This window comes from Schistocerca serialis, chromosome 7, assembly GCF_023864345.2.
Source record: "Schistocerca serialis cubense isolate TAMUIC-IGC-003099 chromosome 7, iqSchSeri2.2, whole genome shotgun sequence".
Taxonomy (NCBI): Eukaryota; Metazoa; Arthropoda; class Insecta; order Orthoptera; family Acrididae; genus Schistocerca; species Schistocerca serialis.
The window spans coordinates 516,885,539-516,908,677 of NC_064644.1; the positions used below are offsets into that span (position 1 = coordinate 516,885,539).

The 23,139-nt window shown below is 43.4% G+C and overlaps 2 protein-coding genes across 2 annotated transcripts in view; both read right to left on the bottom strand.

The window, feature by feature from the left end:
- The window catches only part of LOC126413189 (myogenesis-regulating glycosidase-like), a 92,134-nt gene extending 87,870 nt beyond the window's left edge, over positions 1 to 4,264 (bottom strand). Inside the window, exon 1 of the mRNA XM_050083085.1 lies at positions 4,141 to 4,264. Coding sequence (XP_049939042.1) covers positions 4,141 to 4,264 — 124 coding nt within the window. The remainder of the gene's footprint in view (positions 1 to 4,140) is intronic.
- Positions 4,079 to 23,139, bottom strand: part of LOC126413190 (myogenesis-regulating glycosidase-like) — a 37,974-nt gene continuing 18,913 nt past the window's right edge. Inside the window, exon 3 of the mRNA XM_050083086.1 lies at positions 4,079 to 4,320. Within this exon, the coding sequence (XP_049939043.1) occupies positions 4,294 to 4,320 (27 nt within the window). The 3' untranslated portion in view covers positions 4,079 to 4,293. The remainder of the gene's footprint in view (positions 4,321 to 23,139) is intronic.

Below are 23,139 nucleotides of genomic sequence, written 5' to 3' on the forward strand. Positions count from 1 at the left end.
CATCAGGTCTTACCAAACGAGAGCGGGAATCATCTCACCAGGTCACAGTCTCACAGTCGTCTACGGTCCAACCGCTATCGCCACGATCCCAGGAGAGCCGCTGCAGGCGACGTCATGCTGCTAGCAAGGGCGCTCGCGACGCTCGTCTGCTACCGTGCCTCATTTACGCAAGGTTTCGCCGCACTGTTCCAAGGGATACGTTCGTCGTACGTCCCACATTGATTTCTGCGGTTATTTCACGCAGTTTTGCTGCTGCGGCCATAATAACGTCGGATATTATTTCACGCGAATCATCTGAATGCAAATGACACCGCCGCCAATGCACTACCCTTTATACCTCTTGCGCGATACTACCACCACCTATATAAGTGAATATCGCTATCCAATGACTTGTAACCTCAGTGTATACACAGTTATTCAAGAAGATATGCAAATATTGTAATATGTTGTTCTGCAAGTAAAATTAAAGAAAAAAGTTTATATAAACATAGGTCAGTGCATGTGTAGTTACGGAGTTTCGGCTAATAAAAGATGTTGCCTCAAATTTAGCAACTTCGATAATACGAAGCCATCGCAAAACTGTACGACGTTAAACTAAAGCACGATTTCCATTTATTTTGTTGTTATTGGTCTGGTGAATCTAATGAAACATGTCCCAGATGTGTATCTGTAGTAGTTTTCTAAAACATCCGGAAAAGCAGAGACGTAATTTCGTAACTTTTTTAACTTATTAACTTCTTGGCTCCATTTGCTTTTAAGTTCCAGACAATTGCACAAAGTTTTCAACAGAAGTTGTAGAGGATTTAATTTTGGAAAAATGATGGTAATAACGTTAACCGAAGCTATATAAATGTGTAAGATAATGTGCTTTTATTAATGGAAAGTAAACAAATTTACTTGTATAATAATCTTTGCTTCTCTGAATGTTCTGGAAAACTACTGCTGATACACGTCTGGGACAAGTTTTATTACATTCACCAATAACAAAAAATAAAAGTAAATCATGCTTTACTTGAAACTCGTATAGTTTTGCGATGGCTTCGTATTAGTGAAGTTGCTAAATCTCAGGCAAAATCTTTTATTCGTCGTAACTCCGTAACTAAACATTGGGGGACGCATGTTTATGTGAACTTTTTTCTTTAGTTTTACTTGTAGAATAACATATTAAAATATTTGCATATCTTCGTGCATCGACCTACAAATACACTATGTGATCAAAAGCGTCCGGACACCCTCAAAAGCCGAGCGGTTCTAGGCGCTACAGTCTGGAACCGCGCGACAGCTACGGTCGCAGGTTCGAATCCTGCCTCGGGTATGGATATGTGTGATGTCTTTAGGTTAGTTAGGTTTAAGTAGTTCTAAGTTGTACGGCACTGATGAGCTTAGACGTTAAGTCTCATAGTGCTCAGAGTCATTTGAACACCCCCAAAAACATACGTTTTTCATATTAACCACATTGTGCTGCCACCTACTGCCAGGTGCTCCATATCAGCGATCTCAGTAGTCATTAGACATCGTGGGAGTGCAGAATGGGGAGCTCGGTGGAATTCACGGACTTTGAACGTGGTCGGGTGGTTGGGTGTCACTTGTCACATACGTCTGTATGAGAGATTTCCACAGTCCTAAACGTCCATAGGTCCAATGTGATGGTGAAGTGGAAATGCGAAGGGTCACGTACAGCACAAAAGCGTACAGCACGTCCTCGTCTGTTGACTGACCGATACAGCCGACAGTTGAAGAGGATCGTAGTGTCTAATTGACAGACATCTAGCCAGACCATCACACAGGATTTCCAAACTGCATCTGGATCCACTGCAAGTACTATGATAGTTAGGTGGGAGGTGGAAAACGTTGTATGGACTGATGAATCACGGTACATAATGTGGCGATCCCATGGCAGGGTGTACGTATGGTGAATGCCCGGTGAACGTCATCTTCCAGCTTGTGTAGTGCCAACAGTAAGATTCGGAGGCGGTGGTTTTATGATGTGGTCGTGTTTCTCGTGGAGAGCGCTTGCAGCACTTGTTTTGCATGGCACTATCACAGCACAGGTCTAAGTTGATATTTTAAGCACCTTCGTACTTCCCACTGTTGAATAGCAATGCGGGAATGGCGATTGCATCTTTCAACACGATCGATCACCTGTTCATAATGCACGGCCTGTGGCGCAGTGGTTACACGACAATGAAAGCCCCATAACGGACTGGCCTGCACAGAGTCCTGACCTGAATCCTACAGAACACATTTGAGATGTTTTGGGACGCCGACTTCGTGACAGCGACAGAGATCGATACCTCTCCTCAGTGCAGCACTCCGTGAAGAATGGGCTGCCATTCCCTAAGATACCTTCCAGCACCTTATTGAACGTAAGCCTGCGAGAGTGGAGGCTGTCATCAAGGCTAAGAGTGGGCCAACACCACACTGAATTCCAGCATTACCTATGGAGGGCCCCACGAACTTACAAGTCATTTTCAGCCACGTGTCCAGATAGTAAAATAAACTTAGTGCGAGATATTTATACCTATTACACTATATAGCTAGTTATTGTGGAGCTAATCAAGAATGTTTGTCATCCCCTTATTCACATCAGTATTTGCTGCTACTGCCACTCACGTGGCCATGCACTGCAGTGCCAGTGGAAGTGAGTTGGTGATGTGGGGCGGCGGGGGCGCGAAAGAGGGTGGGGGGCAGAGGGAGTAGAGAGAGAGAGAGAGAGAGAGAGAGAGAGGGAGAGAGAGAGAGAGAGAGAAGAGAGAGAGAGAGGGAGAGAGAGAGAGAGAGAGAGAGAAGAGAGAGAGAGAGAGAGAGGAGGATATGGAACAGAAAGACCGAAAACAATTTAGAGAGATAAGTTTCCTTTAATTTACGTCTATGGTCACAATCTTTTCTGTTTAACAGATTACAGGTTTCCGTCTTTAATGACCGTCGTCAGATCTGTCTCATAAAAACAAAGTCCTAATGCACTGATGATGGTCATTAAAGACCGAAACCGGTTATCTGTTAAACAGAAAAGATTGTGACCATAGACGAAAATGAAAGGAAACTTATTACATATACGGGTCACTGTTTTTTCGCGACGATGTCGCAGCTTGTGAAATTTAGAGAGAGTTTTATGCAGTGAAACTTGGTAGATGCACTAACGCATTAATGCGGAATAGATTTACGATGGAAAAAAGAAGAAAAACAGTTCCAGTTTTGTCCGCCAGCTGGGAATCTGGAGCTATGAAGGCAAGAAAGACGCGTAGAAATGTTTCCAACTGTAATGGGTTAGGAACGGGACGTGGGTAGAAAGGTCAAACACGTGAGGAAGGTATACTATTGATTTTACTGTTCACCGTTATCGCTTGTCAAATGAAGGAATGGATGTCACATCGTCATACAAACAGTGCATTGAGCCACATTTGACCCTGTTGCCAAAAATTGGAGCTAATTTTGCCCAGTTTAAATCGCTTCCGCATTAACGCACTAGTATATCTTACCACGTTTTGATGATTACAGCCCACACTGGACCTGTGTGAGTAGCTGCGCTTACATTTCTGCCACGCGCTACAACTCAGCGTAATTGGCGTATTATATGTGTGACTGAACTGTGGGAGTATTTTGTCCTAAATGGAGTGAAAAGATTTCAAATGGATCTTATAGCTAATTCTTACCTTCTCCTGTACATCAAGTAACCCACCTGAAAATTAAATACATGCATTATGTGCTTAAAATTTCTGTAAAATTCTTATTAGATGAACAGCAGTAGTCATGTTTTATTATAAAATAGAAATTATTCAGTGTCAGACTTGAGGCTATGTTGAGTAACATTGTGGACATGTGTTGAATTAATATTTCCTCCACAGCTTACAGTGGAAGCGTTATTTCCCTCGGAGTTTGTGGAGGAGTTTATGTTGACAGAAGAACAAAGCACTGATATTATGAAGTGAAATGGTAGCAAAGGATATCACAGCAGGACAACAGAAATGCTGAGGATGAGGAAGGTCTGTAAATAAGAGAAAAAGAAGACGTCACTGAACGGATGTAATTTGCGGTTACCAGTGACTACATTTGCAGTGGTACTGCCGTATCAGTGAACACTACGTTTTATCCATAATGATTACATATACATGTATTCGATGAGGTTTAGGAAGAGCTGACTCTGGTAAAGTACGGAAGAGTGTTGCGAGGCGCAGGGTATTTGCGGAGCCAGTAAGTCCATGGTGGGGTGCTCCGGGTCGGCCTCGTCCTTCCAGCTGCCCTTCGGCAGGTAGATGTCGCGCATAACCGAGTCGTGGTAGAGCTCCGGTGCCACTAGCAGGTCTTCGCCCAGCAGGAACTCTGGAAATCAATTCAGAGTGAGGATACAGAACAGCATATTGCCCTTCAGCTGTGACACTTTTATGAGGCCTTGATTATGAATATAAACTTTGCAACAACTGAAAAATGTGCAAATCTGCAAGCGACGCAAAACTGCTAATGCGTGATGTCAGTGTGCAATGGTAGCTATAGACAGCAAGGGAAGCTAAGCACCAAGTTCAGAGAGTTCAGAAGCTAGATCTGACCTGCTGAGTTGTGAAACAGTCAAAACGGTTTTGATACTAGGCAAAGTCAGAAACTGGAACAAAATAGTCTGCCCAAATGCTCTTTGCTCACGATGGAAATGGAACGAAACTTAACAAAACAAAGGTGGCAGCACTTAACTGTCTGTGGGAACTGTTTCAACAAAGTAAATCCCGCCACATTTCCTACGTTCGACCGTAGACTTTGAGCCGTGCGTGGCTCGTGTTCCCCCCATCATGTAGTTTACACCCTGTTTTTAACGTACTTCCACCTCACTACCTTAATTAAATTATTACTGTCACTGAGTTGCTGCTTTGCTAGACGCGCGTATCGATATATCCCCTCTCATAGTATCTTTCTCGACTGCTATTACTTCCCGGTCGTTGTCTGTCGTAAGCGAGTTCGGGTTGCGAGTTCGGATCGCGAGTTCGGGTCTACCAGTCAGTTGGAACGTGTCTTGAGCACTGTCCGGACCTGCCAGTCGGGGAGTTGCAATGCAGCACTAGTGCAGTAGGGTTGGAGCAGCAGTGAGGTCTGCGTCGGCATGGCTCGCCCGTCCATTGCCGCCACGCATCACTTGAGCGATGCCACGGTCTCGGTGGATCGTCGGTCGGTCGTCCTACCGGACGACGTGTTTTTGCTCGCCGATCGTTCATGAGTCGTGTGTGTGTGTGTGTGTGTGTGTGTGTGTGTGTGTGTGTGTGTGTGTGTGTGTGTGCATCGACTCCCGATTTGTCTTCGTGCGTGTTTAGTTACCGTTGGGTATCGTTGAGATCTTCGTGCAAGTGTTTGTCAGCTTGTGTGTGTAGTTGGCTCTATGTTCACTGACCACTATTTTAGATGTTCTCGGCACTCTGACGGCAGTCGGTCGGTTGTTGCGAGCCAGGGAGGATATCTGCGCTCGATGCAGTCGGCTGGGTCCGCTGGCGGTCCCTGCACAGTCTCGGAGCGTGTGTGGAGCTGTCTGACCGCTACGAGCTTCGTGGTTCACCGACCCAGGACGTCAAAGTTGAGTAGTGGTTTCAACTACCCAAGCCACGTCCATTCATGTTGTGTGGTTCGTTTCGGTGGTTCGCTGTTGGGAAGGTTTTCCTGTGAGCAACACCAAGTGTTTCTATTGCTGAAATTTAGCAGCCATTCGGTGCAATTAACTATATTGGTTGACTACAGTTCAAGTGCACCACTGGAATTTTGTGCCTTGTGGCCGTTAGTGTTTTGGTTACCTGCCCTGGCCACTGACGTAAATTCAGGCAGTGTCCCTTTTGGATGAAGTTAACTATATTACCGTATTTCAAATTCAAGTGTACCAGCGGAATTTTCTGCCTTGTGGCCGTTAGTGTTCCGGTTACCTGCCCTGGCCACTAACGTAATTTCAGGCAGCGTCCTTTCCTCACCTGTTGTCACTGTCCAACGTGGTGTGTAGTTTTGACTGCTTAATACATATTTCATTGTGCATAATCACGTTCGTAACTTTTGGTGTTTGAGTTCTCATATACCGATCGATGGCAAGCAAATCGTTTTGTCGGTGGGTCCGTGGTTGGGTACCGACGGATCAAGTGTAGCTGGGCGCACCACCTGTCTCACGAGGGCAGACCGACCTCCCTTGAGGCTTCTGAGTGCCTTTTCCCTTACTGTCCTTCTCACCGGTGTTTGATTGTTTATAATTTATCATAGCCAATAATTTAAAAAAAATTTGCTTGTACTGGATTTTGTGTATTTTTAAATTTTGGAAAATCAATTGTGGGCCTTCGCCACTTAAATCCTTACTAAAAAAAAAAAAAAAAAAAATTGCAGCCTTCTCTCTTTGAAAGGTTGTGTAATATATTTTAAAATCTTGAAAATTTTACTGTGGGCCTGCAGCCGTTTGTATTGCATCTTGTTTATGATTGTCTATTCACCCTTGACTTGAGGCTCTCAGCCTCGCTGTGTTGTATAAGTTAATTATTTTATTTGAAATTTTAAATACATGTTTCTACCACTTGAGATTTATCTTGTTGCTTTAAGATTTGTTGTTTGGAGGCCTTCAGCAGTGAAATAATTGGTTTTTTGAAACTCGTATTTCTAAAGGTTCGGCTCAAAAAATGGTTCAAATGGCTCTGAGGACTATGGGACGTAACTTCTGAGGTCATCAGTCCCCTAGAACTTAGAATTACTTAAACCTAAGTAATCTAAGGACATCACACACATCCATGCCCGAGACAGGATTCAAACCTGCGACCGTAAGGGTCGCGCGGTTCCAGACTGTAGTGCCTAGAACCGCTCGGCCACTCCGGCCGGCAAAGGCTCGGCTATGTGCTGTTTTGGTTTAAAGGTGTTATTGAGTTACAATAAATTACAATTTTGAGTGAACCTGACCGACATCTTATTTGGCCCTTTCCACTGTCCTAATCACTTGTTCTGCACAGCGGGTTTAGTGGGCGTTTCAGACGTAGAAATGTAAGTTGGCATAGATTTGAAAAACAGGCAAAATTTCAGGAGAGAGGAAAGGTCAGAGGACCCGAAGGTGTGAAAATGAAGATGAATTGGCTTTTCTTCCACCCTGGGCATAGTGTTGTTCCCGGTAGAATGCACCATGACACATAACTGCAGGAAGGCATAGGCCCTTTCGGCCTACAGGAAGGATCACAATAGCGACAATAGCGACGTCAATATGTCACACAATTATTGGACATGAACTGAGAATATGTGTCAGCTTTGATTCAAGGGAAGCAGAGAATGCAACAATAACCTATACGTAGTTAAAATATAGCTCTGGGTAGAATAAAAACATAAGTAAGAGAAAAAAAGAGCGTCCGTTCAAAACGAACATCTTCGCTTTCCTATGAAATTAGGCTCTGCTGCTGGGTAGTACTGAATACAGTTTTGTTCCAGAATTTGCATTGTGGAGTTCTTGAAATGTCCCGGGCGTGCTGTCCACAACGTGGCCGAGAATTCGATGCTCGAATCAACCCCATCGCTGGACGGCGATCCCCCTGAGGTCATAAAGTGTTAGTGGGCTTCATGCAAATGGCCCACAGTGAGTTCATATGGTTCTAAGAGAGGTCAGTTGGATTCTCAACACAGGCCATTCCATTCGGTTGATATCTGCGGCTTGGAGGAACGTGTCAGCGAAACGGGCGACGATTGCTCGTGCGGTTTCGTCCTCAGAGACGAACTCATTGCCGAACTGATGACTGTATGGCAGAACAATAGCTTGGAGATAAAACATAGCCTTCGAATTACTGACCGAAAAACGACTGACCCAGTGGTAAATAAGTTTTTAAATTAGTAAATTAGTACAGTTTTTAAATTAATACATGGAAGAATCCTGGAGATAATAGAAGGTATCAGATAGATTATATAATGGTAAGACAGAGATTTAGGAAGCAGGTTTTAAATTGTAAGACATTTCCAGGGGCAGATGTGGACTCTGACCACAATCTATTGGTTATGAACTGTAGATTAAAACTGAAGAAACTGAAAAAGGTGGGAATTTAAGGAGATGGGACCTGGAAAAACTGAAAGAACCAGAGGTTCTAGAGAGTTTCAGGGAGAGCATAAGTGAACAATTGACCGGAATGGGGGAAGAAATACAGTAGAAGAAGAACGGGTAGCTTTGAGGGATGAAGTAGTGAAGGCAGCAGACGATCAAGTAGGTAACAAGACGAGGGCTGGTAGAAATCCTTGGGTAACAGAAGAAGTATTGAATTTAACTGATGAAAGGAGAAAATACAAAAATGCAGTAAATGAAGCAGGCAAAAAGGAATACAAACGTCTCAAAAATGAGGTCGACAGGAAGTGCAAAATGGCTAAGCAGGGGTGGCTAGAGGACAAATGTAAGGATGTAGAGGCTTATCTCACTAGGGGCTAGATAGATACTGCCTACAGGAAAATTAAAGAGACCTTTGGAGAAAAGAAAGCCACTTGTATGAATATCAAGAGCTCAGATGGAAACCCAGTTCTAAGCAAAAAAGGGAAAGCAGAAAGGGTCTATACAAGGGCGATGTTCTTAAGGACAATATTATGGAAATGAAAGAGGATGTAGATGAAGATGAAATGGGAGATACGATACTGCGTGAAGAGTTTGACAGAGCACTGAAAGACCTGAGTCGAAACAAGGCCCTAGGAGTAGACAACATTCCAATAGAACTACTGAAGGCCTTGGGTGAGGCAGTCCTGTCAAAACTCTACCATCTGGTTAGCAAGATGTATTAGACAGGCGAAATACACTCAGACTTCAAGAAGAATATAATAATTCCAGTCCCAAAGAAAGCAGGTGCTGACAGATGTGAAAAGGACCGAACTATCAGTTTAATAAGTCACAGCTGCAAAATACAAACGCGAATTCTTTACAGACGAATGGAAAAACTGGTAGAAGCGGACCTCGGGGAAGATCAGTTTGGATTCCGTAGAAATGTTGGAACACGTGAGGCAATACTAACCTTACGACTTATCTTAGAAGAAAGATTAAGAAAAGTCAAACCTACGTTTCTAGCATTTGTAGACTTAGAGAAAGCTTTTGACAACGTTAACTGGAATACTCTCTTTCAAATTCTGAAGGTGGCAGGGGTAAAATACAAGGAGCAAAATGCCATTTACAATTTGTACAGAAACCAGATGGCAGTTATGAGTCGAGGGGCATGAAAGGGAAGCAGTGGTTGGGAAAGGAGTGAGACAGGGTTGTAGCCTCTCCCCGATGTTATTCAATCTGTATATTGAGCAAGCAGTAAAGGAAACAAAACAAAAATTCGGAGTAGGTATTAAATTCATGGAGATGAAGTAAAAACTTTGAGGTTCGCCGATGACATTGTAATTCTGTCAGAGACAGCAAAGGACTTGGAAGAGCAGTTGAACGGAATGGACAGTGTCTTGAAAGTTGGATATAAGATGAACATCAACAAAAGCAAAACGAGGGTAATGGAATGTAGTCGAATTAAGTCGAGTGATGCTCAGGGAATTAGATTAGGAAATGAGACACTTAAAGTAGTAAGGGAGTTTTGGTATTTGGGGAGCAAAATAACTGATGATGGTCGAAGTAGAGAGGATATGAAATGTAGACTGGCCATGGCAAGGAAAGCGCTTCAGAAGAAGAGAAATTTGTTAACATCGAGTATAGACTTAAGTGTCAGGAAATCTTTTCTGAAAGTATTTGTATGGAGTGTAGCCATGTATGGAAGTGAAACATGGACGATAACTAGTTTAGACAATAGAAGCTTTCGAAATGTGGTGCTACAGCAGAATGCTGAAGATTAGATGGGTAGATCACATAACTAATGAGGAGGTATTGAATAGAATTGGGGAGAAGAGGAGTTTGTGGCACAATTTGACTATAAGAAGGGACCGGTTGGTAGGACATGTTTTGAGGCATCAGGGGATCACAAATTTCGCATTGGAGGGCAGCGTGGAGGATAAAAATCGTAGAGGGAGGCCAAGAGATGAATACACGAAACAGATTCAGAAGGATGTAGGTTGCAGTAGGTACTGGGAGATGAAGAAGCTTGCACAGGATAGAGTAGCATTGAGAGCTGCATCAAACCAGCCTCAGGACTGAAGACCACAACAACAACAACACTGTGCGTAAAAGAGTTGTATACGAGTGCTGTAAAACTGATTTTGAATTTTGAATTTTTGGCGTGTTGCACACATCTAAGGTCTTGACACTTTTCACGACGTAGAACTGTAAAGTAATACTGTTAGGTGAAGGTGATCTTCGACAGTTCCTTGGAAATCAAACACAGTACGCACGTGATGCACTACACCGCTTTTACGTTGTTGATGCAGAAGATGTGGTCTGGAGGTGTATACCGACTGCCACTGAGTGCGTCGCACGTTGTAATAATTTAGCTGAATAACCGCGAGTAGATTTGCTCGGCGGGGCCTGGATATTTGAGGCAGATTCTTGAATACCTGCAGTCCCCGCAGCTGCGTTGGTGGCGACACAACCTCCAGAACGTTCTGCAAAGGGCTCGTTCAGCCAATTCCGTCAGTTTCTGGCGACCCAATAGTACTCTGGCAGAACGGCCCCTTCACGACGGATACACCAGAAGCTTTCTCAAACGATTTTAAAGAAACTATTCGCTAAAAAAATTTATTTTTCACATCAGTTATAGCTTTATATATCAGCTTCATGAAGTAGCTATAATTTCGCTAGTGATCGCAGTTTTTGTGATATTTCGCACGTAACACACTGCGTAAAATTCGAAAATCTCGCAATGAAAAATAGTGGTCGCTTTGAATTTGTGTTTGATGTATATTGGCCCATATATTGCTGCGTATGAAATTTAGCTAACATACTGAAATTTTCTTTTGGTTTGGAAGGAGGTGTCTATCTATCACCGTTCTCGAGAAAAGTGATGTTATGTATCAATGTGTGTGATGCACGTGGCTACAATAAAGCTGGAATGAAATACTCGTAATACCCCTTATAGCTCAGAAACGGTTTGTGATATCAAAATGAGATTTCGGCAAATGACAGCACACAAAGACGAGTTTCTTTTTTTTCATATGGAAGACAAGCGGAATTTTCTTATCTACTACGATACACGAGTTACTGCAGACTCTTTACAGTGGAATATTGTAACTTTTTAGGAGTCATCGGTAGATAAGTGAAGAAATGACACGTTTATATTTATTCCGAGAATGTAGTTTTTAGCATTCTTTTGACCTGGTTTGTCACCAGTTCCTCGTGTAGTAAGCCACTTCTTCAAGATTCTGTCGCATTTGCGACTTCACTACTATATTAGCGAGGTTACAGTGAGTAAACTCTGTCTTGTTCTGAAAAAAGGAAGCTAATTTTAACATGGTAACAAGAGAAATGTAGGTGATACTCAAAATTCATCACTTACATCATTGATATATGTCTGATTTTCAGGCTACAGCAAGTTTTAGTTGCTACATGTATAACAAAAATGGTCACAGCGAAAAACTTATGCAAGTGTACCGTGACGAACCGTGTTTGTAAAAACTGACAGACAAACATTACACAAACAAGAATATAAAAAAATATGGCACAGAAATAAATGGTTGAATCATTTCTAGACAGTGTTTCAGCTGTCGACCAAAGAGCTATAACGAAATTACAATGAAATCTAGACCTTTAGCTGCTTACAGGCGTTGATAAATATCAACGGGGACAGTGGAAAATTTGTGCACTGACCGGGTCTCGTACCCGGAACCCCCTGCTTACATGGCAGATGCTGTATCTGTATTCTCTTTTTGGCTGATCTCATTTTGTTCTATATTGTTAGCTGAACTTGTTCGGGGCGGACGTTCTATGACACCCGTTTACATTCTTCGTTGATCCGTTCTCTCAGTTTTTTTATTACAGAGAGTAGCTAACTCCCTGAGAGAACACGCTGAGCTACCGTGCCGGCATCCGCAGGAGTCACCGAGGACACAGGACATACGACGAATACAGAGACTTTTCTCTGGCACGCTCCCCGTGAGACCCACATTCCCAACTTCCTGTCCACACACTACATTTGTAGTTCCCTTGCCCACTATACTCATTACTCCCGGCAGTCAATCTACCGATTCCCGTAAGAGTTCGGGCAATGCGAACGCAACGGCACTGAAGAATATCATTCCCGGTTAGCCTTATCTGTATGAAGATTTTATCTGTTCTTTTTGGCATGTCGGGCATTAGGTCGCATTTATCACGTGTCTCTCGCCCTGCGCCAAGACCCAAGCGGGGAAAAAAAACTACGCAGGTGACACCTGTCTATAAAATGGTAAAAGAACGGATCACCAAAATTACTATCGAATATTCCTAGCATCTGCTGCTGCTGAATTGTTGCACTTACTTTCAACTTCGGATATAATAAATTAACTTGAAGGAGAAAATTTTCTGTCCACAAATCAGTAAGCATTCAGAAAGCATCGTTCGTGTGATACTCTGGCTCTTCCTCACACTATATCCTGCAAACCACGGATGAAGAGCTGCAGGCAGATTCCATATTCCGAGGTTTCCAGAAAGCGTTTGACACGGTGCTCCACTGCAAACTGATAACGAAACTCCCAGCATATGGAATACGTTCCCATATGTCGTCGGTGAAGAAACAATACTACGTAACTGACAACTTATAGTATTTGCACACCTACTCTTACAGGCAGACTGCCGTTTTTTTAATTATCTGCAAATAAAGTGAACTAAAACAATGCAGCGTATATGACACATCGAATCATGAATGGAAATACCGCGTAAGTGCAAAATAATGAAATACTGAGTAGCTAGATTGTTTTGGATGTAGTAAACAATCCCGCGTAAATGCAAAAGCGTGCGCAGCCATACCGCATTGTTATTGCTTACTACGTATATTCCAGTGTTCGAAAGTGGTTTCTTGTTTCTAGTTTCAGCTCCTGAAAATGGACAGCGTTTTACATGTCTTCAGTGAGGAAGAAATTGTTTCTCAGCTGAACTTAGCGTATGAAAGCGGAGAATCGTTATTGAGAGCAACAGTACTCTTCGTCTTCAGGCCACGAGTGGCCTACCGGGACCATCCGACCGCCGTGTCATCCTCCGTGGACGATGCGGATAGGAGGGGCGTGGGGTCAGCACACATCTCTCCCGACCATTGTGATGGTATTCTTGACCGAAGCCGCTACTATTCGGTCGAGTAGCTCCTCAATTGGCATCACGAGGCTGAGTGCACCCCGACTTGAGAGCAACAGTGGTAAGGAATTTTTATGTCATTTACCTCGCATTAACAGCGGCCCGCTAAAACTCTAAAATTTAGTAGTAACAAAGCTGTTTTACTGTAACGCCACACTTCACTTACTGTGCCCTTTATTCCTTTTTAAATACCAACTTGAGTATAGGTTCTCATGTAAATCCAGAACGAACAACAGCCGAGAACACTAGCAGCAGTGAAGTCAAACGAACAGAAGAAGATTTAATTCTGTATATGGTGTTCTCAGTCGCTTTTCCTGGGCCATCTAATGACAGGTAATTTTTTTTGTGACTATTGGTGTTATTAATGATATTGTAACCGTTCGTTATCTTAAAACTGCAATTCAACTGTGGCCGCCTTAAGTTCATTTTTCAAACATTTCTTGTCTAGAATCTTCGCTGACTGCTTCCAAGACTGCTCAGAATGATACAGCAATCACAGTTGCCACTGCAGACGACAGTACTTATTCACTTTTATTGCTACACGACAGTGTTCATTTTTTAGTAGACAATTCAGACAACTCATCGGTAGATGATAGAAGCAAGGATGTTGTAAGTGGATGCCAAGAATTTTAGGGTGACCTAAGCAGTGACAGAAAAAGGAAATCTAAAGCCTGCCCTGAAGATTGGAAGAAAGACGCAAAAGAAACTCTGTGAATGTGCGGAAAAGCGTATTTTGGATGTAAAACAAGTCGAAGTTGCAAAATTACTCATAATAGTCCAAGAGAGCCAAGAAAATTAGGTCCGAAGTGTACTTCCAAAGATGTGTCAGAAATCCGTTCAGAGGAAGGACCAACAATTTTTTTCTGCTGACAGGCACGCAATTTTTACCACTTTCTGGAAAACGATGTCATGGGATCAGAGGAAGATTTCCGTAATCAATCTTGTGGGCATAATCACAACCAAATGTCCAGGGAAGATCACTGGTGAATCCAGGAGAAAAGGCAAGCTGATGTATTAACTGAGAAATGGTAGTGAAAAGCATCAAGAATAAAAAAAAATTCTAAATATTCTTGGCATTTAAGAATGGACAGTGAGATATTGCCTCGAAAACTGCACACACTGCATGGGCCCCGATTCAAAATCGTCACGTTCCCGAATAAAACAAACGAAGAAGAAAGATGAGAAAAACTTCGTAACAGAATTCCTGGACTGTCTTCCGAAACTGCCATCGCGTTACTCCAAGAACTCCTCCTCGAAGCTGTAACTTGAGCCTTTCGCACAAGGCAAACAACACTTGTACGGACTCTACGCCCAAAACTGTAGTAAGGAACAGGTTTCACCATTTAGTCGCGCCACATTTTACTTGGTTTTCGAAGTGGGTAACAGCTTATTTTCTCCCAAGAGAAACCTGTGCGTCTTGTAGTTACAGGCTCGGAAACTTGAATGGAGGCATACGAAGGAAAGAGCAGGCAAGGTTGCAGAAAGATCTAGATAAGAAAGATGGCCAGCGCAAGCTGTGCACACTCTACACCACAGACGTAGACGCCGTGAATGCAGCACCACTTTTAGAGGCAAGTCGAGTTTACTATAAAACAAAATTCTCTGCCCATAGCTTCACACTGTATAATTTGAAAAGTCATGATGCAGTGTATTACTGCTTCGATTAAACGCAAGTTGAACTGATTGCTTCATGTTTTGCCTTACGTATCGTGCACACACTGTCCAAAACGATTAAGGAAATCCCTGTGACAGTCATTTTCTTTTCTGGCCTCTGCACATATCAGAACAGAAATGTGGTGATTATCAAACGCTCTCTTAAGATTAGCAATTGATTCAGGAGTACTCAACACGCAAATTTTTTTGGCGAAAAGCCATACTCAGATGGAATGTGATTCAGTTCACAGTTCCATCGAGTGGAAGATCAAAGGAGGTGAAGTTACACTTTGTAGCTTGTATGCCTTGATATCTAAATAGGCGAGAAGAAAGCCAGGATCTTACGAAGTTTGTTACCTAGATTTCCCCTGTTTCACTAACTGTGAAGTGAAAAATTTATGGTTGTATGACTCGGTTACCTTGGGAGAGCTGCAAAGTGTGAGCCAATAGTTATGGACCTGAGGGCGATGCAGTATCGTCCAAACTGTTTTATTTACTACAAGTGCACTTTCGACGACGTGTGGCAAAAAGTACGAAGACGTCCGAGAAAAATTTCTGGAGAAATTTGCTTCCCCAAACTATACAATAAAAGTTATGAAACTTCCTGGCAGATTAAAACCGTGTGCCGGAAAGAGACTCGAACTCAGGACCTTTGCCTTTCGCGGGCAAGTGCTCTACCACACATTCTGTATACAAAGAAAGACTGAAAATGAAGTACACTAAATTGGATCATTTCCAACAATATAAAGCCGTTTCTCATTGCTATTTTGGCGACATTCCTTATGAATGATCATCATATTGGACGTTGCTATTTCAGGAGTGGCAGTGCGATGTTGTTCTTTGTTCGACAGTCTTTTCTTGAACAAGTCTATAGACAGTAGCATAGCCACAAGAAGATCGATAGACGCCAACGACAAACTCGCCAAAGCCCTCTCGGCCGCCGGTATTCAGGATCGCCTTGGTGGACCGGAGGTCCAGTTAGTTCGAGTCTGTACGCCGTGTGAGCTCCAGCGTGTCACCGAAACGGAGCCGCAGACACAACATCTATCTTAGAATCAGGCAGCACATAGCGAACACAATAGTGTTCGTAGGGGACTTCGTACTTCATCAGCAGTGAGGCTAAAGTGGACTGTCCACAGCACATGGAAGCCTAAGTTAAGTTGCTCTTTGCTTATGTAATAAAGAACCCAGTTAATAATTGTGTGCAGTTTGTGCTGTAGAACGAGGATACCGGCTACCAACCAACATCCTCTGTTTGCTCCCCGTGGCACAGGTCCACAGAGACAACGAGACGACATAAAAGCTGGAAACGAGATTTCAACAAACCCTATGTGAACCGCGTGTATATTTGAAGTTTTTCCATGAACTCGTTCAGTAAAATCTTTTCGAAACGATGTTGTATCTTTTTTTTTCAGCACCAAAAACACCGCAAAAACAGTAAGTCTTACAGAAGGCTGACAAACCAATACCGCGCAAATAACATTCCTGACAAATAAATACCAAGACAATTCCGCTTATCTGCCGTAATCAAACTTCCTGAAGAATATTTTCTTTGTTTCACTTTTTGTTACGACTCGGAAGATCATTGTAGTGCAACAATTCAAATTTAGGTCCTTGTTGGAGGAACACGTGAGGCAATACTGATCCTACGACTTATCTTAGAAAATAGGTTAAGGAAAGGCAAACCTACGTTTATAGCATTTGTAGACTTAGAGAAAGTTTTGACAGTGTTGACTGGCATACTCTCTTTCAAATTCTGAAGGTGGCAGGGGTAAAATACAGGGAGCGGAAGGCTATTTACAATTTGTACAGAAACCAGTTGACAGTTATAAGAGTCGATGGACATGAAAGGAAAACAGTGGGTGGGAAGGAAGTGAAACAGGGTTGTAGCCTATCCCCGACTTTATTCATCTGTATACTGAGCAAGCAGTAAAGGAAACAAAACAAAAATTAGGAGTAGGAATTAAATTTCATGGAGAAGAAATAAAAACTTTGAGGGTCGCCGATGACATTGTAATTCTGTCCGATTCAGCAAAGGACCTGGAAGAGCAGCTGAACGGAATGGACAGTGTCTTCAAAGGGGGACATAAGATGAACATCAATAGAAGCAAAACGAGAATAATGGAAAGTAGTCGAATTAAGTCGGGTGATGCTGCGGGAATTAGATTAGGAAATGAGACGCTTAAAGTAGTAAATGAGTTTTGTTATTAGGGGGGCAAAATGACTGATGATGGTCGAAGTAGGGAGGATGCATAATGTAGACTGGCAATGGCAAGGAAAGCGTTTCTGAAGAAGAGAAATTTGTTAACATCAAGTATAGATTTAAGTGTCAGGATGTCGTTTCTGAAAGTATTTGTATAGAGTGTCGCCATGTATGGAAGTGAAACGTGGACGATAAATAGTTTAGACAAGAAGAGGATAGAAGCTTTCGAAATGTGGTGCTACAGAAGAATGCTGAAGATTAGATGGGTAGATCATATAACTAATGAGGGGGTATTGAATAGGATTGGAGAGAAGAGAAATTTGTGGCACAACTTGACTAAAAGGAGGGATCCGTTGGTAGGGCATATTCTGAGGCATCAAGGGATCACAAATTTAGTACTGGAGGGCAGCGTGGAGGGTAAAAACCGTAGAGGGAGACCAAGAGATGAATACACTAAGCAGATTCAGTAGGATGTAGGTTGCAGTAGGTACTGGGAGATGAAGAAGCTTGCACAGGATAGAGTAGCATGGAGAGCTGCATCAAACCAGCCTCTGGACTGAAGACCACAACAACAACAACATCATGAATCGTATCAGTTATTTTAGACAGTTTTTTTGTGTCTCCTGTAAAATTCGTGTTTTTCTGCTTACGCGGTATTTTTGATTGAAGACTTAGGTAACAGAACCAGTTATGTTTTCCTAGACGGTGAGTGTTTATCAGAGTCAAGGACATCGTCTGGAGTGCCGTAGGGAAGATTGACAGGACTGCTCTTATTCTCTTTTTTACATAAATTTTGTGACGAACAGGGGAGCAGCAGTCTGTGGCTGTTGGTTGACGAAGCTGTGGTGTACGGAAAGGTGTCGTTGTTGAGTGACTGCAGGAGGTTATAGGATGACAGATAAAGTTTCCAGTTGGTGTAAGAAATGGCAGTTAGCTCTAAAGGTAGAAAAATATAAGCAAATGCACGCAAGTACAAAAAACTATCCTGTCATGTTCGAACACAGCATTAGTAGTATGCTGCTGGACACAGCAGGGCGTAATGTAGCGAAGCAGAATGAAATGGAGCGGGCAGTGTTGATTTTAGTGGGAAACGCGAATGGTTAACTTCTGTTTATTGGGAGAGCCCTAGGAAAGTAATACAGACCACATATAGAACACTAGTGCGACCCATTCTTGAGTACTGCTCCAGCATTTGGAATCCCGACCAAGTCGGATTAATGTGAGACATCGAAGCAATTGAGAGGCGTGCTACTAGATTCATTACCGGTAGATTCGACCAACCAACGAGAATTATGGAGATGCTACTTAAACTCAAACTGGAATGGCTGTAGGTAGAAGTACTTCTGACGGAACACTATTGAGAAAATTTAGAGAACCGGCATTTTCAGATGAGTGCAGAAAATTCTCCTACATCCAGCGTACATTTTGAATGAGGACCGCGAAGACAAGATAAATTAGGGCTCGTTTGGAGGTATGTAGACGGTCGTTTTCCTCTCGCTCCCTTCGTGAGTGGAATTGATATGGCTTGCTACATTTGCAGACGTAGATGTAGAGCAACCTTCTTCCCTCGTTGACACCCGTTCTCCTCTTAAGGTGAGGATGTGTTAACGGTCTAGACTTCCAGTTACCATTAACCATTCGAAGCATACTTACTGAATGCCAGTGTGAACAAGGCGTGTTCCGTCGTTCACGAGTGAAGATAGAGGTCTCTTTGTCGAACTGCAATGACAAAGCAGGTTTTACATCCACTTCCAGGCAGCTGCGTGTTTAATGGTTACTTGTCGTCAAAAGTGTAGTGTAAAAAAAGTTACCCATGAAAAAATATGTAATTCGCGATGAAGACGCCAACCGTTTTTGATCAATGTATTGACTATGATGGCTTAATTGGGGACGGAACAACTTCGCTGTAGAAATCTACATGGCTTCTGCAAGCAGCGGTCGTGCAATCGAGACGGCTGTAGATAGGTGGCTAAAGGTGTTTGGAGTATCTCTTTTCTCCCAGAATCTATAAATACAATTCTGCGATGTCACCTACTAATCAATACATGCGAATGCGAAATGTATGGACATACGTGCGAAAGGATTGAAAACTACGTAGCAAACTGAACACAGCGAACCGTTGTTAAAGGATAAGCGAAGATAGTATATGGAGTGCCTCCACACAGCCGTACTACTGTTTACGAGAGATGTATACAAATGACTTGGCGTATAACGTTAGAGGCAGTTATGTGCAGAAAGACCTAGTAAAAACCTTACGAAATAAATAGAGTGTCAGTAACTGGTACAGAGTTTGGCAGTTCGCCCTAATCACGAACAAATGTGATCAATGCGTGTAAAGTGATGAAAAAGGATCTGATATAGTCTAAGTATCATGCGGAATCATTCACGACTTCATTTACACTACTGGCCATTAAAGTTGCTACACCACGAAGATGACGTGCTACAGATGAGACATTTAACCGACAGGAAGAAGATGCTGTGATATGCAAATGATTAGCTTTCAGAGCATTCACACAAGGTTGGCGCCAGTGGCGACACCTACAACGTGCTGACACGAGGAAAGTTTCCAACCGATTTCTTATACACAAACAGCAGTTGACCGGCGTTGCCTGGTGAAACGTTGTTGTGATGCCTCGTGTAAGGCGGCGAAATGTGTTGTGTCTAGACAAGACAGCCTAGACACAATGAGAGGAAGCCGAAAGGCACGCGCTAAGCTAAAGCTGGATGGCGAGAGGTCTGAAACAGGATACGTAATGAATGATAAAAAGAAAAGTACGTAGCTTCTGTAATACTTAACTTTAATCCATCCTTTTGGTACATCTGGAGATTGTGGCGATACAAGTGAGACTCTTTAGATACATGCAATGTTACTAATGGCGCCTTGCTAGGTCGTAGCCATTGACTTAGCTGAAGGCTATTCTAACTATCTGCTCTGCAAATGAGCGAGGCTTCGTCAGTGTACATCGCTAGCTACGTCGTCCGTACAACTGGGGCGAGTGCTATCCCGTATCTCGAGACCTGCCTTGTGGTGGCGCTCGGTCTGCGATCACACAGTGGCGACACGCGGGTCCGACATGAACTAATGGACCGCGGCCGATTTAAAACTACCACCTAGCAAGTGTGGTGTCTGGCGGTACCATACGTTTCCGACTTTGATAAACGTCGGATTGTAGCCTATCGCGATTGCGGTTTATCGTATCGCGACATTGCTGCTCGCGTTGGTCAAGATCGAATGACTGTTAGCAGAATATGGAATTGGTGAGTTCAGGAGGGTAATATGAAACGCTGTGCTGGATCCCAACGGCCTCGTATCACTAGTAGTCGAGATGACAGCTATCTTATCCGCATGGCTGTAACGGATCGTGCAGCCACGTCTCGATCGGTGAGTCAACAGATGGGGACGTTTGCAAGACAACAAACATCTGCACGAACAGTTCAGCGACGTTTGCCGCAGCATGGACTATCAGCTCGGAGACCATGGCTGCTGATACCCTTGACGCTGAATCACCGACAGGAGCGCCTGCGATGGTGTAGTCAACGACGAATCTGCGTGCACGAGCAGACCGTTGTGGCCGAACGGTTCTAGGCGCTTCAGTCTGGAACCGCGCGACCGCTACGACCGCAGATTCGAATCCTGCCTGGGGCGTGGATGTGTGTGATGTCCCTAGGTTAGTTAGGTTTAAGTAGTGCTGAGGTCTAGGGGACTGATGACCTCAGATGTTAAGTCCCATAGTGCTCAGAGCCATTTGAACCACTGTTTTTTTTTTGTTTTTTGTTTTTTTTTTTCTTTTGGTGCACGAATGGCAAAACTTATTTTTTTCGGATGAATCCTTATTCTTTTTACAGCATCATGATGGTAGCATCCGTGTTAGGAGACATCGCGGTGAACGCACATTGGAGGCGTATATTCGTCATCGCCATACTGGCGTGATGGTATGGGTACCATTGGTTACACGTCTCGGTCACCTCTTGTTCGCATTGACCGAACTTTGAACAGTGGACGTTACATTTCAGATATGTTATGACCCGTGGCTCTACCCTTCATTCGATTCCTGCGAAACGCTACATTTCAGCAGGATAATGGACGACCGCATGTTGCAGGTCCTGTACGGGCCTTTCTGGATACAGAAAATGTTCAAATGCTGCCCTGGCTAGCGCATTCTCCAGATCTCTCACCGATTGAAAACGGCTGGTCAGTGGTGGCCGAGCAACTGGCTCGTCACAATACGCCAGTCACTACTCTTGATGAACTGTGGTATCGTGTTGAAGCTGCATGGGCAGCTGTACCTGTACACGCCACCCAGGCTCTGTTTGACTCAATGCCCAGTCGTGTCAAGGGCGTTATTACGGCCGGAGGTGGTTGTTCTGGGTACTGATTTCTCAGGATCTATGCACCCAAAGTGCTTAAAAATGTAATCTCATGTCTGTTCTAGTATAATATAGCTGTCCAATGAACACCCGTTTATCATCTGCTTTTCCTCTTCGTATAGCAACTTTAACGGCCAGTAGTGTACTTATAAGCTTCTGCCGAGCGTGATTTAATATGGTAGAACCACTTACACGGCATACACCTTCCTTCGAAAGAGTTTCCAGACTCCTTTTATTTCTGGCGTATAAGCGACCACAATGTAGTATTATGGTGGCGACGTGAACTGACAACTGTAAACAGCAGACATGCATTTGATAAGTGAGCTGTGAGCAGGCAGTGTTAAGTAGTGGACTTGCGACCGTAGTATGCCAGCGTTCTGTGTTACAAACTGCAGTGCAGCAACATCTCTAAACCAAATTTTCAAGACTTTGTCTATAATGTTTTCAAGAAGAGAAAAGTATGTGTATCGTTTGTCCCGCAAATCTTGATTCCTCAACAAACAAAGCAATGCGTGGACACCAGCCGCAATTTACCTCAAATGCAAAACGCTGACGATTCTCTTCTGGAAAAAATCATCACGAGATCTGGTATTACCAATCACAAGACGACAAACTGTGGTTGTTCACATTTGGGTCAACGGTTTGAAGACTGTTTTCGAGGCAATGCGACGCACGAGTTGGTCAATCTAGCAGAAGCAAATTTCTGACAGTTACATATTGCATATTAATGTTCTGTGCGTTGTACCCAAGTGGGAACAGACTATGTAGAATACCTGAAGCAGTACAATCACCATATTAAATTGTGTTTATTTTGTTAATCTAGTATCGAAACTTATTGGACTTGGTGGGTAAGGCAGCGCGGGGTGGCCGTGAGTTCTGGGCGCCTTGTCACGTTCCGTGCGGCTCTCCCTGTCGGAGGTTCGAGTCCTCCCCCGGGGATGGGTGTGTGTGTTGTCCTTAGTGTAAGTCAGTTTAAGTTAAATTAAGTAGTGTGTAAGCTTAGGGACCGATGACCTCAGCAGTTTGGTCCAATAGGATCTTACCACAAATTCCAGTTCCAACTTGCTGGGTAAATCTAGTACTTTCCAGTGTGAGAGACACATCTAAGAGGGAGACTAATTAAATTCAAAGAGACAAAAGTCAGACAGTAGAAGTATGTACAGAAAGTGAGGCGTGTCGTACCTGAGTCTATAGTGAGAGCTGTTTCGTCGGTGGGGTCGAGCTACCAGATGGGCAGGTTAACCGGCGTTCCATCCTTCACCGCCTTCTCCATGAGTTCCACAATGCGGGGCTCGTACTGAATGTGTAGGTCTGTCATGTTGCGGCAGATCTCCAGCGTCTGTTACATGGGAAACAATTAAACGCTATAAAACTGTGGAACCCCCCTGAGAAGAAAATCTTCACCATACAAAGCGGAATAAGTATTCACTTAGCAAGATAATTTTCTTTTACTACCTAGACTACCGTGAGATACCTTAGACATGAACCTTTTTCAAATGGTAGGGTTGCTGTTGACTTCCACTGCAACTGTGAATCGTACTTTTGTCTGTGGAAAATGTGTCCTGACAACGGAATCAAATTGGAAGTAAGTCTCTTCATGCGAGGAGAGGCTCCTGTATCTGTAGAAATTGCAAACCCGGACAGGTAGAATAGTTGACGCTGATCGTTTGGGCTTTAGAAGCATCTAAGGTATCTCGGTAGTAAAGGCTGTAACAGTAAACCGTTTTAGTAGTACATCGCACAGCATAGTATCCAAGGCGTTGCAGGAAACGGCTTGATCACA